The following is a 15,479-nucleotide window of genomic DNA, read 5'->3' as shown; positions in this document are numbered from 1 at the left end:
TCAAACATATCCTGACTGATTACCTAATGACCTGGTACAAATAATTCCAATGCACAATGCTGCAGAGAGTGGTAATATCAGCCCGTCCATTGCAGGCACAGCCCTCCCTACTACCAAAAGCCCTCTTCACGAGGCATTGCCTCAAGAAGGCAGCAATGTTCAAAGGATCCTCGGCATCAGGGCAAGGCCCTCTTGTTGCTGCTACATTGGGCAGGATGTCCCAGAATCCAGATGTCACTCCACCAGATCCAGGAACAGCTACTTTCCTACCACCATTCCCACCACTTCCTCCAGAACAGAACAGAATAGACCACCTCTTGCACTACAATGGACTTGTTTTCGTATTGTGTTTTGCAATTATTTTTGTTGTCTTGCAGAGATTGTGCAATTGATGTAGAATTTATGTTTTTGTGTTGTGCAAGTTCATGTGCCTGCGACACTGCTGCAAGATTTGCATTGTAGTTGTACATCACGTACTTGACTAACCTGTCTGTTTGATTGTAACCAAAATTGCAAAACAGACCTTGCAGCGCAACGACCATGTTGACAACTCTCCAAGAGCTGTTATCCATCTGTTGCAAACAATTCTTGATCTACATTCCTGTTCAAATATCTTCAAAAGGTATCCTCACACATACACAATTTCACTCACATTAAAATCTCCAGATTAAAAGTAACCAGATATGTCCAATGCACATTTGTGAAATTGACATTAGAAGGAAATTAAAGCCAAAGTTAATTTCAACAAAATATTTTTGATCTCAAATTAAACTGGTCTGAAAAATTGTTACCATATTTACCACTTGTTGCACATACCCAATAAGTAGTTCAAATTATAAGAACGTTTATGAAATGTACTCAATATTCTTTAGATGCATTCTGTAGCAGTTTCCCTTTCCAGAAAGACATGGATTATCTTCACTGCATTTTGGTACTGTTTTAATAATCATCTCTGCCAATATTCCAATCACTTTCACTTCATGAAACAGCTGCATTTGATTTATTTTCCCTTCCTAATTTAAATAGCACTCCCTACAAAATGAACCTAATCCTCTTTCACAAGATTCACTTTAAAAGTCTCTTCTCTTCCCCCCCCCCCCCCCCCATAAAGGATTGGATTCCATCTTCTTAATATTTCCTTCTCACTTGAAATGAAATTCAAATTTGGATTTTCATTGCAGGAGCAATATTTACCCAAGCATACCATTCCTGGGTTTATCACTGGAGCTCAAAAATAAGAAATGAGTAATTACTCTAATGGGATTATATTATAGGCCAGCAGGAGATAGAGCACCAGATATGGACAGATTACAGAAGGATACAAGAACCACAGGGTTGTTGCAGTTGGTGACTTTAACTTCCCTAAATATTTACTGGGACTTACTCAGGGCAAGATGATTAGATGGGGCAGAATTTGTTAGGTGCATCCAAGAGGGTTTCCTTAAACCACATGTGGATAGACTGACTCGAGGAGGGACAATACTTTACCATGTATTGGGGAACGAGCCTGGCCAGGTGACTGGTATTGAGGTGGAAGAAGAATTTGGTGATTGTGATCACAACATCAATTTTAAGATTGTTTTGAATAGGGACAGGTTTGGATGTTGGGGGAAGGTATTTAATTGGGTGGGGGGGGGAAGGCAGATTATAATTAGGCAGGAGCTAGGGAGGGTACATTAGGATCAGCTGTTATTGGGCAAATCTACAAATGACATGTGGGAGTCATTTAAAGTGGTGGTGCTGGCTCGAAGGGCCAAATGGCCTCCCCCTGCACCTATTTTCTATAAAGGTCAGCTGATCAAAGTGCAGGATCGGTATGTTCCAGAGGCAGGATAAGTTTAGCAAGCCAACGGAACCGTAGATGACCAAAGTTGTATGCTTGGTCAGGAAGAAAAAGGAAGCGCATATCAGGTTTAAGGTGGCAACAGTCAGGGCTTACGATGAATATAATGTCAGTGGGAAAGCGCTCAAGCGGGCAATTAGAAGGGGGCATGAAATGTCATTAGCAAGACGGATTAAGGAAATTTCAAGGCTTTTTATACGTATGTTAAAAATAAGAGGGTGACCAAGGAGAAGGTAGGACCCTCAAAGGGGGGAATCTATACCGGAGTTGGAGGATGAAGGAGTGGTACTAAATGAGCACTTTGTATCTGTATTCACCAAGGGCTTAGAGGACAGTAGCAGAGAATGCCAATATGCTAAGTTTGAGATTGAGAAGGAGGTGGTGCTCAGACTCTTGAAAAACATTGAGACAGATAAGTCCCCAGGGCCGGAGGGGATCAATCCCAGGTTATTGAGGGAAGCAAGAAAGAAGATTCATAGAAAACAGAGGATTGTGGTTGAAGGTAGATATTCTGGCTGGAAGTCTGTGACCAGTGGCGTTCCACAGGGATCTGTGCTGGGATCCGTGCTGTTTGTCATACATATGACCCAGATCTAAATGTAGATGGGTTGGTGAGTAATTTTGCTGATGACACCAAAATTAGAGGAGGAATTGCAGACAGTGAGGAAGGATGTCGGAAGAAACAGCGGGATACAGATCCGCTGCAGAAATGGGCTGAGAATTGGCAGATGGACTTTCACCCGGGCAAGTGAAAGATGTTTTATTTTGGGAGGATGAATGCATGGAAAACACAGACACACATAGTGGTAGGTGCCTGAAACGTATCGCCAAGGGCAGATATGATAGTGGCATTTAAGCAGCTTTTAGATAGGCACATGGATTTGAGTGGAATGGAGATATGGATCACTTGCAGGCAGATGAGATCAGTTCGGCTTCAAACATGTGGGCCGACAGAACCATTCCTGTGCTGTACTGTTCTATGATCTATGTTAGTATGACCAATACACCGCAGTACAGACAAGTCACTGAGTCTTTGCTCCAAGTTTTACACTGGTTATATTTTTAAGCTTTTATACATTTAAGCAACTCCAAAAATTCTTTAAACAAGTTTTTTAAAGCAGGCATATCCAACCCATTGACAGAAATAAGTGTTGTATCAACACATACCCGTGTTAAATTGAATCATACAATTACTAAATATCATACATTTGTCATGATTTAGTTAAAGAGTACTTCTTTCCTTAGTTAAACAATTCCTCTACTTCAGGAATTCTGAACTACAGAAAATGGAAACATTTCAAAATTTCAATTCCTTCTGGTTTTGACCACTCAATCAGTGTGAAACATTTGTTCCGAATTCCAGCTGGTAAACTTTAAAGACCACTTTCCATTTGTTCACTATGCAGCAAGAGGTTCATTAGTGACCATCTGTAGGGCAGACTTCAACTGGGGTTAGAAAAAGGGGTGAACAAAATCCAGATATGAAAGTATTGAGAATGCAAAGATCAATTAAATGCAGGAGCATCAAGAATAAAAACCAAAGCAATTGGTCTTTGGGCATAAAGCCTGTCCTTGTGCTGCAAAAAGATCAGTGCGAGAAACCAGCTGTAGTTCCCTTCCGTAAATTGAAAGGCAAGTGAGACCAACTGTATCATCTCTACCATGATCCATACATGCTCACGCTGCAGACTTACAGATCAGATACAAACCAAATACCACAGCTCAATGCTGAAAACTAATTCAGCCATCAAGGGGACTCATTGCACTATTCCAGAAAAAAGTAATTTTAAACAAGTTGTATTTAATGCCAGTCTGAAGAAGGGTCCTGACCTGAAACATCATCTATCCTTTTTCAACAGAGATGCTGCCTGACCCACTGAATTACTCCAGCACTTTGTGTCCATCTTTTGTACTTAAAGCCAACTTGGAGCACCACTGACCAGCAATGTTGCTACAAGTTTGGTAATGGTTCAAACGCTCTTCAGCTTCTCCCCAATAATAAAGATGGCTTATAAAGTTTAGTTAGGATTAGAATAATTCTTTAGTGTCAAGTCAAACTCTGCCTTTGGATACAAGCCACATCTGCACCAGGTGAAATCATCACACCCTCTGTAGCGTTAAACGCACACTTAGAAAAACAAAATCAATGCTTTGAGGTACAAGAACCCCACTTTCAAGTGCCAATCTCTTTGTGATGGAAGTTAGGAGGAAAATCCCCCTCAAATATGCATAGGTTAGACCGAACGTAGACCAGTTCAGCAAAATCTGATCCTTTCTATCTGTGCAAAGGTATTTGCACACATGGGAGATAGTCATTGATATAAAGTTGTCCTTTATCTCAAGGTCAATAGAATTTGAAAGGTTTGAAAGCAGATGTTATTCCCAATTGTACATTGTTTCAATCAAATCTTAATTGAGGTACTTTTGTGGAAGTAGAACAATATAGATTTATACTATTAGAATGATACTAATATTTAAGGGATTAAATTATGAGCACAGGTTCCATAAATCTAGTTCATTGGCAAATTATCTGAAGTGGTTAAAATAATGGATCTGACAGGGTAGATTCAGGGGAGACACAAGGAACTGCAGATGTTGGTTTACAACAAAAAAAATTTGAGCAACTCAGTGGGTTAGGCAGTATTTCTGGAGAACATGGATAGCAACTTTTCGGGTCAAGATCCTTCTCCCAGCTTGAAATGTCACCTATGCATGTTCTCCAGAGACGCTGCCTGACCAACTGAGTTACACCAGCACTGAATATCTTAGTGTAGATTCCGACCTACTCAACCGTGAAATCTAGTTTAAAATGACAACCAAAGGGATGGAAATCAATTTTGCTACAAAACAAAAAAGCAGCTGTCATTGTTAGGTCAAAGTTCAAAAATTGAGACTAATAGAACTTTGATAATAAAGGATAAAGGAGTATAGATCTACAAATGAACTGAAGTCCAATCACCCACAGTCAAATTGAATGGCGAAACAACCAAACACTAATGTACAGTTCAGGCCTTACAAATTTCACCCTGCAGCATGACTTAGTCCAAGCCAACATTAGGAGTACTACACTACTTTGAGATACATGCCACTTAAGTTGTTTTTAAATCAAAGAACCTATAGCAAGGTTGCGCATGCACTACAGCAGAATCAATATCACTCGCGTTTCTACTCCAAGCTATTGAATTGAAGGGAAAAGGTGAGACAAATCTTTGAGATTTAATACAGCAGTAATCTCATTCTATAAGAATTAACTTTTTTTTTTCTTTGGAAAAACTCCAAGCATGCAAACCATATGCCAGAAAAGCAAGATTTCTTGACTCTCTAACAAAACTCTAAATGGAACATTCCAAAGCATCTGCAACATGATTGATGGATTTCAAAACACAACATTTCCCTGTCATCAAGTATCTTCCTGGCATTTTTAATAAACACGGACACTACCCAACCATTCGTTTTTCTTTTAAAAAGGACCCATTACTAAGAGCACATGCTGAAATATTTGCAATTGTTGTTGAAGCTTACTTTAACCACAACTATCCTCAAAAGCAAGAGTATCTCAAGTTTTCCATCCCAGGATACAGCTGGAAGAAATTAAATTTAAAGTCTCCCAAATAAAATGGCAGTCACAACATCCTAGTCTGATCAATCCAAATCCCAACGATCATAGACACCTCTTCCCACCAAATGGAGAAACAAGAGACTGAAGACGCTGCAGTCTTCAGTGAAAAACAAACTACTGGAGGAACTCAGCAAGACAGACAGTATCTGCAAAGGGAAAAGGATAGACAACTCCTTACCTGGGTCGACCCATCACTTGCTAGCTCTTGCCACACACACCTCCCCCTCGCCCCTTTCTACCATATATTTCCACTTTACTCCATCAGTCCAGAGAATGGGCCCAACATGTCCATTTCCATGTACACTTGCTGCCTGACAGGCTGAGTTCCCCGAGCAATTTTATCACCTATCCTACAAAATAGCAATTTTATAATTGGCCTCACCTTCCCAAGATCAATAGGGGAAAAAAGTCAACAGCAGGGTTCCCGCTCCTGATCACTATCTAGTGATTTTGTTGCAAGATTTATAATTGGACATTGGATCAGAAGAGCATCAGGCCGAGCTACAATTCCATGGTGATCGGGCAGTCCATTCAGATTCAATGTCCGACCTGCATGTGACGAAGCTACCTAGATAAGCCACAAGAGGGGGTTGCATCCAATAAGACAATGCTTTCAAAATGGAAAGGAAAAAAAAAATAGTTTAAGATAATTAGAAAAAAGCATGGAAAGATTTGCCTCCCAAGTTTTTGTTGCTTCTCCAAAGCAGGAACATTCTCTTTTGTACAGATGTTGATATTGAAAGATCTTTTGCAGTCGTTCATCTTCAATAGGGTAAATCCTTACTATAACTCTATGAATCGATGAGGAATACTCAAGTTAGTGTCAATCAAGTGAATACAAGTCACTTGGAAGCAAAGTCTCTGGGAAAATTCTTGTTCCTTAAAAAGTGTTCATTGACTAGCCTTTGCAGGGTACAAGCAGTTTTCATAAGATCATACAGCAATTACGCTCTCCAGTTTTCTCCCGATTTCTTTGACCTGCACAAATAAAAGCAAACAAATTATCACAATTATTTTTCTATTTCCTATTTCTCCATTTTAAACTCCATTTAGTATTTAGTTTTGGTTTTTTTTTGCAATCTTTTTGGTCAGAAAATGCTTTGCCATCTTCACAAATTAAAAATTAACTCTTTCTTTGCCTCCCTCACAATAAAATGGCAAGAGACCAGAGCAGAACTGATGGGCCACATGGTTCCAGACATCAATAGTTAAACTCCAATAATCCAGCATCCAATGTTTGGAAATCCTCATGGTTTAGCATCGGGAAATATGAGCCAGGAATCTAGAGTGCAAGAGTATTGTATCAGTGTCAGGGTTAGGATCTGGAATACCTAAAAGGTCAGGAACATTGGTGGATGTTCAGCCATAGCCAGGTTCCAGAGTGCTTGTATATTTCCTGTTCCCTTTAAACTCACCAGCCTCACTGGAGGTAAATTGCTTTGTGTGGTCATCAACAAGTCAGACTATGCCTTTGGTCCAAACCCCAGCCAGAGCCATGTTAGACAATATCAACAACAAATTAGTGATCAGTCAAGTTTCTATGACATTATTCACTGTCAACTGGCAAGTAGAAAAATCTGATCATTGGAAGGAGGCAGGTACAACAGACACATTTCCATGGGACAAAAAGGCTCAAATAAGACAGACTTCATGGACAAGACTCAGTAAGAAATTCTAATGACAAGCTAGACTATTGCCAGAATCATAAAATCTTATCACATAAAAGGTTATTGCTTCCAGGAGATAAAACTGCTCAGGAACAAATATCTATTTTAAATTAAAACTTAAAAGGCTAATGGATTTAAGGTGATAATACAGATGAGGTGACAACCTTACCTTGGGAATTCGGTTCTGGCAATGTTTCTCTGGCAACTAAATGCATCACTGTCATCCTTCCTGGAGGAAGCTTAAGGGCTGTGAAAGAGGGTTTACAGAATACATTAGCATGATCGACATTGCCTTCAATTGCATGCACAATCTTCCAATGTGGGTTGGAAAAAATTGGTTAAAAGGCACGAGGCTATGTCATTAAAAGATTGGCAGCAATAACAACCGATGAGTATATAATAGAAGATCATAGAGCCCCTCTAGGTTGTCTTTAATTCAAGATTATAGCAAATTCATAAGCTTAACGTTTTTCTGATATCCATAAGCCTTAATGTTCTAAATATCAATAGGTTAAGCCCCCGGGGCACTGATACCAATTACAGTAAAACGTTTAATCCAGGATTCTTTTTAATGTTACACATTGTAGTACAATAAAAATTTCCAGTGAACAGAGTTGGTTTGAAGGGAACATGGGAAGTGAGACTGGTTTATTAGACTACATGGCATGAACAGGGGTGGGACCCAGTGATCGGGACTTCTGAACAAGTAGATTTCTTTGCACCGTTTTTATAACTCAAAAAATCAGTCCTAGTTTTCCAACTGTTCTCCAGAAACCATATACATTGTTCTAGACTCTGAAGCCAGAGGAATGAGCTGTATATTGTCTATTAACTATTGAGCTGAATTTTCTGCTTTAATGAGACTATAGCTTATTCTTAAACTCCTGAGAGGGCAAGGTCCATGACCCTAATCTTTACTTACAGGACAGAAATTTGAACCCAGTAATCAATGTAATGAATTTCCAAGATACATAAAGCCTTCCTTGGGAATGGAGATTGCATCTGTGCACAGTGCTCCCAGCAAACTGACAAATGAAAATGTCACCATCTCTATCATAGACTTAAGAATGTGGACATGTGTGGCGAGCAGGAGATTATATGAATGAGGACAGTTTAACTAATCGGGCAAAGGCAAAAGGAATTAAATGGGGTATGGGCCAAGTCACCTATGTTAGATACAAGGAAAAGGGTACTCATTAATTGATAAAACAGGAACCAGATTTGGTTGCCAATGCGTACAAATCATTCTTGGAACACAAATATTCTTGGCAAGACCAGGATACATCATCAATTTAATCATACTTCCAAGACTCTCCCATCCACAGCCACCCTTACCAGATAAAAATAAACTTAAGATTTTAATAAACCTTCAAGGTAGCAGTGCATGTCCACACTTTAATATTTTATCTTTTTATTTAAATTGCACAGAATGTTGCATGAACATAGCCTAATCCTCTTAAAATCTTTCAAATTGCAAGAAGCGGCAGGGGAAGTTTATAAACTTGCCTCCCAAAGTGACATTTCCGTGCAAAAACCTTCCTTGGTAAATAAGCCGAAGAATAGTGGGGCTGCTGATCCGTTCATCATCCCAACCTGCAAGTAAAACAAACCAAAATCAAAACAAAGGAAGCATCCAATAGAAAATTTGGGATTTTGAACATGATTGCACATCCAAGATTTATTGAGAGAATGGTGCCATTTCAAAATACAAGCTGTAATATCTGAAACAAAAAATAATTCATGCAAATGTACAAAAACACTTTAATTTTCTCCTCAAATATGCAGCCCTTTATCCACAGTACCAAATTGGGGTGTTTGGTCCCAGTGGAAACCCATTGCAAGACAAGTTTGATGAAGAAAATCTAAATAACACTGCATCTGTTAACTGCAACAGTTTGAGACAATGAAGTTGTTTTTCCTCTGCTCATCTCCATCATCTACCTGCCTGTCTCCACCTCCATCCCTCCCCATCCTTAGCCATCCTTAACCCCTTCCCAGGCCACCTCTCGCTTCTTTCTCACAATTCCTCTCCTCATTATACCAGCTATCTTCCCTCTCAATTCAGTTCTGATGGTTTTGACACAAAATGTTAACCATTCTTTACCATCCATTGATGCTGCTCAACCCACTGAGTTTCTCCTGCAGATTGTAGAAGTCAATTAAATCTTCTCAGTAACATCATGTATTCACATTAAGAATGGTCACTATAAAGGGATTCTTCCAACGACCCACTCATTCCTCCATAAAGGTAATACAGCACAATCACAGGCATAGAGCAAGACATTTCAACCTTGATGTTTGCTTCATTTCCTTGGATGCTCAAAATCTTGGAGACACAAACCTCAAACTTATGCTCAATGCATATTAACAAAAAGTTTTAATTTAGTGCATCTAAAGTTAAAAATAAATGATTACCATAAAGCCCCTCAAATTCCTCCAGAAGAAATAAATCCCCCTGCCCCCCCAAAAAAATCCTTTTTGTTCTCCGCCGCATTGAATACCCCCAGCACAAGGACAACCACCACCCTCTCGAGTGCAGTTAGGAGTGGCCACTCAATGCTAGCATTGCCATTGATGCCCAGTCACCACACAGCAAAATGACAAATTGCCGCCTTGCACAGACAGGTGAAAACTCCAAGTCCCATAAAAGTCCAAATGTCTAGATTCTCTCAGAACGAAAGCTGGCTGATCAATCACAAGCAATGCATTGATCTAGAGTAAATATGTTCAACTCAGATGCCAATAAATTTCTAACCTAAAAAAAAACAGACCCATTAAGCAGCATCATCAATAGAAGCCATTTGATAAAATGTTTCACCCATGTTGTAAATTTAAATTTTCACCAACTGTAGTTAGGCTATCAAAGTTAATCTTTCTCTAAAGATTTCCTCCCTTAACTCAAAAACCTTTTGTGTACTTCTTCCCACTGCATAAATAAATTGAAAAGCTTCACCCATCAGCCACCTTAACTCAGATCAGAAAAGAAAGGAATGCTTCATTCACTTTTATTTCATTTCCCATGAATATTGTTAAACTAAAATGTGGTGCCACATCACTGGAAGAAGGGTCTCGACCCGAAACGTCACCCATTCCCTCTCCTAGATGCTGCCTGACCTGCTGAGTTACTCCAGCATTTTGTGATACCTTCTATTACTGCAGTATTTGTCAATTTATTTCACCTTTTCTACTAATATCATTAGCTTTAGTAATATTCTAGGCTTAAAATGTTAAAGTTAAAAAAAAGGTTGACTGGATCATAGTGACATTGGTTTCAAAAAGACACACCAATTAGCTCTTCATCTGAAAAGCACGACAAAACAGAAAATCTATTACAATTCAGTTAGATCATGAATCATCTTGCTTTTATTTTTAAATATTACTTCAAGTCACATTCATGATATTTAGATATGTGGAATATTTAACACAATAAAAACCTGGTGGAATATCTGGGACACTTACCCACGGGCCAGTTTTCATAGACATGTTTGGCAATATCCCAGGCAGAATCATTCGGTGAAAACACAAACTCTTGAGTCTTCCCACTAACTAAAATAAGGCGCAGATTTACCTGTAGATCAGAGAAACGGACAGAAATTAACTGGTGACTAAATGAAGCAAAGAAACCCAATGTGGCCCAAAATCAATATTCCATGTTGGACAGAGGTGTACAAACCTCACTAAACATTCTTGCAAATTAACAATCATTTCTGTCAAAGAACAAACTGTGACATTCCTCACCAGACAGTGACAGTCGTGTTGTGTACTTGCACATTTGCATGCATCAAGCTATATCAAAAATGATCTTTGGACTGTCAAAGCTAAAATTCAACTGTAACAATCCAAGCTAGGCACTGTGGGCAGGAATCGAATAGTCAGGATTCTTGTAGCCAAAATTGAAAATAAGCTTAGGTGACAGAAATCTGAATAAAGAGCACGAGAAATCCTCATTCAGCCAGACTTTACCGACAGGGTGGAAAAAAAATCAATGTGTCAGGCTGTCATTTTGCCAATCTAAAGTGTTAACTGATTCTCTCGACTTAACCCGCTATATATTTCCAGCATTTCTTGTTCGTCCTGGTTTCAATTAATATAATATTCACAGGACAATGTAAATTTATGGAGAGGGGAAACAGCATCAATCACTACCATCATTCCCAAAGACCATTCCACCAATCAGATCATGGTTATTTACTTGTACCATTTGTCACTCAAAGTTGAAATTAAGCAAAGAGCACCCAACACCCATCCAGCCATTCCCTGCAGACTGAATTCACTGAGGTAAAATTCAAGGAAATAGTTTGTAATACATTATCCAAACATCATGGAGCAATAAAATGGAGACATAAAAGATTGCAGATGACGTCATCTTCAGCAAGTAAATGCTGGAGGAATTCACGGGCCAGGCAAGATTTGTGGAAGGAAAAGGTCAATGTATCGAGGCAGGACTCTTCTTCAGACATCGAAGGAGGACCAACAAGCTGAAACATTGACTGTCCTTCTCCTTCTCCCTCCATGCTGCCTGGCTTGCTGAGTTGCCCTGATGCTTTCTTTTTCACTTCAGGGCAGATGCGCTTTCCAGGAAACCAACACATTAAATAAAATAGGATACCTCAAAGTCAAGACAATGATTCTACATTTATGCTTACAGAAAAGGCTGACAGTAGGTATTAAATATTAATATAATGATTCCTGCAGCATGCTGAATGGAATTTAATGAGCAAAGAATACATCAGGACTGACAATAAAGTTTGACCCTTGGGAAGTTGCCAGGAATCAAACAAAAATCTATCAAGACTGGAAGAAATTCAGAATTGGTCCAATTACTGAATTCTGGTCCCTTTTACACAGGAGCTTAGAAATAGATCTTGGGCTATCAAAAGATTACAGTGCACATGAAACTACCATAAAATGGGCACATTAATCTGAAATATAATCCAAATAAACAAAAGATCTTCAACAACGATTACATTTTATACAGCATCACGTAGATATATAATGCTTGGGTAAATGGCCATGTTCAAATATTTCTGAGCAGAGTAGCCCATACTGAAGGGATACACACCCTTCAAACAATCTGGTTCAATCCATGAGTCGCCGTAGTGTAATCAGTGGCAAGGGCTTTAGAAGCCTGCTGACGTACAAAAATACAAACATTCTGTCTTTAGGGTCTTAACCCAAAACGTCACCCATTCCTTTTCTCCAGAGATGCTGCCTGACCCACTGAGTTACTCCAGCATTTTGTGCCTATCTTCAGTGTAAACCAGCATCTGCAGTTCCTTCCTATACAACCCCTCCTTATTTGACAAGTAGGGATCTGCAGAGTCATCACACCCTGACATCAAGCTCAGAGTGCCCTTGTCTAGTTGCGAGTCAAGTTCCATAACCAAACTTGAAGTTTGCCTCTCTTGCACACTGGCGACTTCATCACAACATAATAAACAACTTTGCTTTCCTAGCTCTCCAGGAGAAAAACTCACAACCTCACTTTCCTTTGAAGCCATTTCTCCTTATTTCAGTCCTTAATAACTTCTTATTTTGAGACCATCCAGCCAGGGTAAACATCTTTTACTGCAAGAGGATTTGGATACAAAAAGACAATTTTAGAGGGCTTGACAATGTATGTCTCAATAAGGTTCTTCTCATTGTTCAATGCTCTAGGGAATAGAAGCTGGCTAAGTCACACTCTCATAACTAGAAGGCAATCTTCTGCCAATTCTGTTATGTTGGGCATCTCAAGAGGAAACCGATGGATCATCCACTCAGCACTTTTGGCTGATGGTGACTCCAAATGTTTTATTCTGGTCGAGCACTCCCATGCTGGGCTCTGCTAAATGATGGAGATGCCCATTAACTATTTAAATACCACACCTAGACATGACAGGTATACAAAGGTTCAATGAGATTTGTTGGTTGCATGATCGCTTCATTCTGTCTCCTGCAGATCATCTTACATTGCTGCTTTACCAGGTTGATGCCTTGTCTTTAGGTCTACCTTGTGCTGCTCCCAGTAAGCCCTTCCAATTCCTGATTGTGGCATCTAACATCACACGGTGAGAGATATTGCAGATGAAAGCTAGACTGGTGTACGTTTTGCTGCTGATGGTCGACCATGTCTCACTGATGCCCAATTTTGAACAGCCAGATCTTGTTGATTCTCCCACTCAACATTATGATTGTGGTGTTACACATTGGGGAGAACATCTCAATGTAAAGACAGAGCAATGTTCCAAAAAGGACTGTGCATTGGCCATTTGTGCCAATGCTATCATGGACAATGTCATTGCAACAGGCAGGTTAGCAACAATGAGGTCAAAGTTTATTCTGGTTTACTCACTACCTTCTCTGGACCTAGTTAGCCAGCCATGTCCTTCAGGACATTACTGAAAGCTGGCTGTTACCAAGTCACTTTGGTGACAGATAATGAAGTGCCAACCCAGTTTGTGCTTTGGCTCCTTTCAACATGGCTTCTAAATATTGCAAGAGCACCAATTTATCAGCTGATGGATAGCAATCAGGTGGTGGTTCGCTTACCCACATTTAACCAATATTCACAAGCCTTCATACAGTCTAAAATTGATGTCAAGGCCTCTCAGGCTTCTTCCCACCCATACACTCGACCACTAACTCATATTGGTTTGTCTTGCCAGTCAAGTATGGTGCAAGGGAATCTGATAAGTAAGGAATCTACAAGCAATGAATCTGGTCTTCCAAGCTTTCAGAATTATACCTTTAAAAAAAACGTCCCTCAGATGGGTACGAGGTCGACTTTGCCAAGTCAACTGAAAGCCCCAATTCTATCAAGTCCTGAAGACGATTTGCACGTCTTCCTTGTGACCATATGGGTTTCCTCTGGTGCTCCAGTTATGTCCAACATCCCAAAGATGTGCAGGTTAATTCACCCCAATAAAATTATTCCTAATATGTAGGGAGTGGATGAGAAAAGTGGGATAACATAGAACTATGGGAATTGGTGATCTAAGGTCAACATGGACCTGATAAGCTGTTTCCATGTTGTACCTCCAAATTATGTCCCCAAAACATTTTCTTGGGTATTTTTAAAATTTATAAAGTACTGGTTTAAAATGTCATGCTTTCAAAATTAAATTTGTTAAATCAATTTCAAGCCTTTTCGATATACTGCCACCAGCATTACAATATAATTAAACTTCCTATGAATGCATTCTACTGATTTTGTTCAACAGCCCATTGCCTATGCTGTGGTGCTGCTCTATGTTGATGACAGACATGGGGCACCAAAAAACATCCAATTTTTAAGATCAGAAGTGTTCTTTTGGTATTAGGTTTAGTCTGCTTTGGGGCAAGTTAACAATCAGAAAAGCTGCATGACAGTATACAAAAATAGTACAAATTAATGGCAAACAAATAAAGTGTTGGAGGAACTAAGCAGGTCAAACAACATATGTGCAGTGAAGCGGGCAGATCATATATTGGACCTGGACCCTTCAGATGGAGAGAGTAGAGAGATGATGGTTGGTAGAAAGACCAGTGGAAGGGTTGGGGCAAGAACTGGCAAGTGATAGATGGATCCAAGTACGGAGGGGTTAATAGCACTGCTTGCAAAGTTAACAAATTGATGGACTATGCTTAACAATGGTTTATATTAGTTAACAAATTGCAGCCAAAAATGGTTACATTATGAAAATCTCAAGTTTAAAGCATTAAATTTCATTTTGGTACTGCAATATCCTGAAATGTCACGGGAGACCGTTAGCAAGCTAGAATTCTCCTAATAAATAGACATTTAATGTGAAGAAATGTTCAAGTCTCCCATTAACCTTCTGTGTCCCCGAGGAAAAAAGTCAATAGTCATCAAGGTTCAAACTGTTAGTAGTTCTGCACGCCAAAATGTTGACTTGTGACTGTGATTTGTTTGAGATGCAAAGAAAGCAAATTTAAATTCAACAACCTACAATGCACGATCTGAAGACCAGAAATAGCTTTAGTATGCACAAAAGGGAACCAAAGAGAATCACAACATACTGAACTAAGAAAAAAGTCTGTTTAGTGGAAAAAGAGCACCCGAGAACTGGAATCAAACTATAAACTTCTTCACCCATCTTCTTTCAGAAAGCCACAACCTGTTGATGGGCAGAATGGCTGTCTTTTATGCTGCAAGATGTTATTACCAAGGAGGTGCAAGAGAGAAGGATTTTCCAAATTTAAGGACACTTACCCAGCTCTCACTTTAATGTTAGGATTAACATGTTAACAGGGAGGGTAGGATAGAACTGCAGATGCTGGTTTACACTGAAGATAAACACAAAATGCTGGAATAACAGCATGACAGGCAGCACCTCTGGAGAGAAAGAATGGGTGGTGTTTCGGGTCG

General features: G+C 39.5%; 1 protein-coding gene across 1 annotated transcript in view; it reads right to left on the bottom strand.

The window, feature by feature from the left end:
• Nucleotides 1-1,101: 1,101 nt before the first annotated feature.
• Nucleotides 1,102-15,479, bottom strand: part of LOC144600652 (ubiquitin-like protein 3) — a 29,068-nt gene continuing 14,690 nt past the window's right edge. The window contains exons 2-5 of the mRNA XM_078412501.1: nt 10,589-10,697; nt 8,636-8,722; nt 7,299-7,376; nt 1,102-6,440 (exon numbers count right to left, since the gene is read on the bottom strand). Of these exons, the coding sequence (XP_078268627.1) occupies nt 6,388-6,440; nt 7,299-7,376; nt 8,636-8,722; nt 10,589-10,697 (327 nt within the window). The 3' untranslated portion in view covers nt 1,102-6,387. The remainder of the gene's footprint in view (nt 6,441-7,298; nt 7,377-8,635; nt 8,723-10,588; nt 10,698-15,479) is intronic.

Source organism: Rhinoraja longicauda, chromosome 15, assembly GCF_053455715.1.
Source record: "Rhinoraja longicauda isolate Sanriku21f chromosome 15, sRhiLon1.1, whole genome shotgun sequence".
Taxonomy (NCBI): domain Eukaryota; kingdom Metazoa; phylum Chordata; class Chondrichthyes; order Rajiformes; family Arhynchobatidae; genus Rhinoraja; species Rhinoraja longicauda.
The sequence above is the reverse complement of the archived record's forward strand: the minus strand, read 5'-3'. Positions and strand labels throughout refer to the sequence as shown.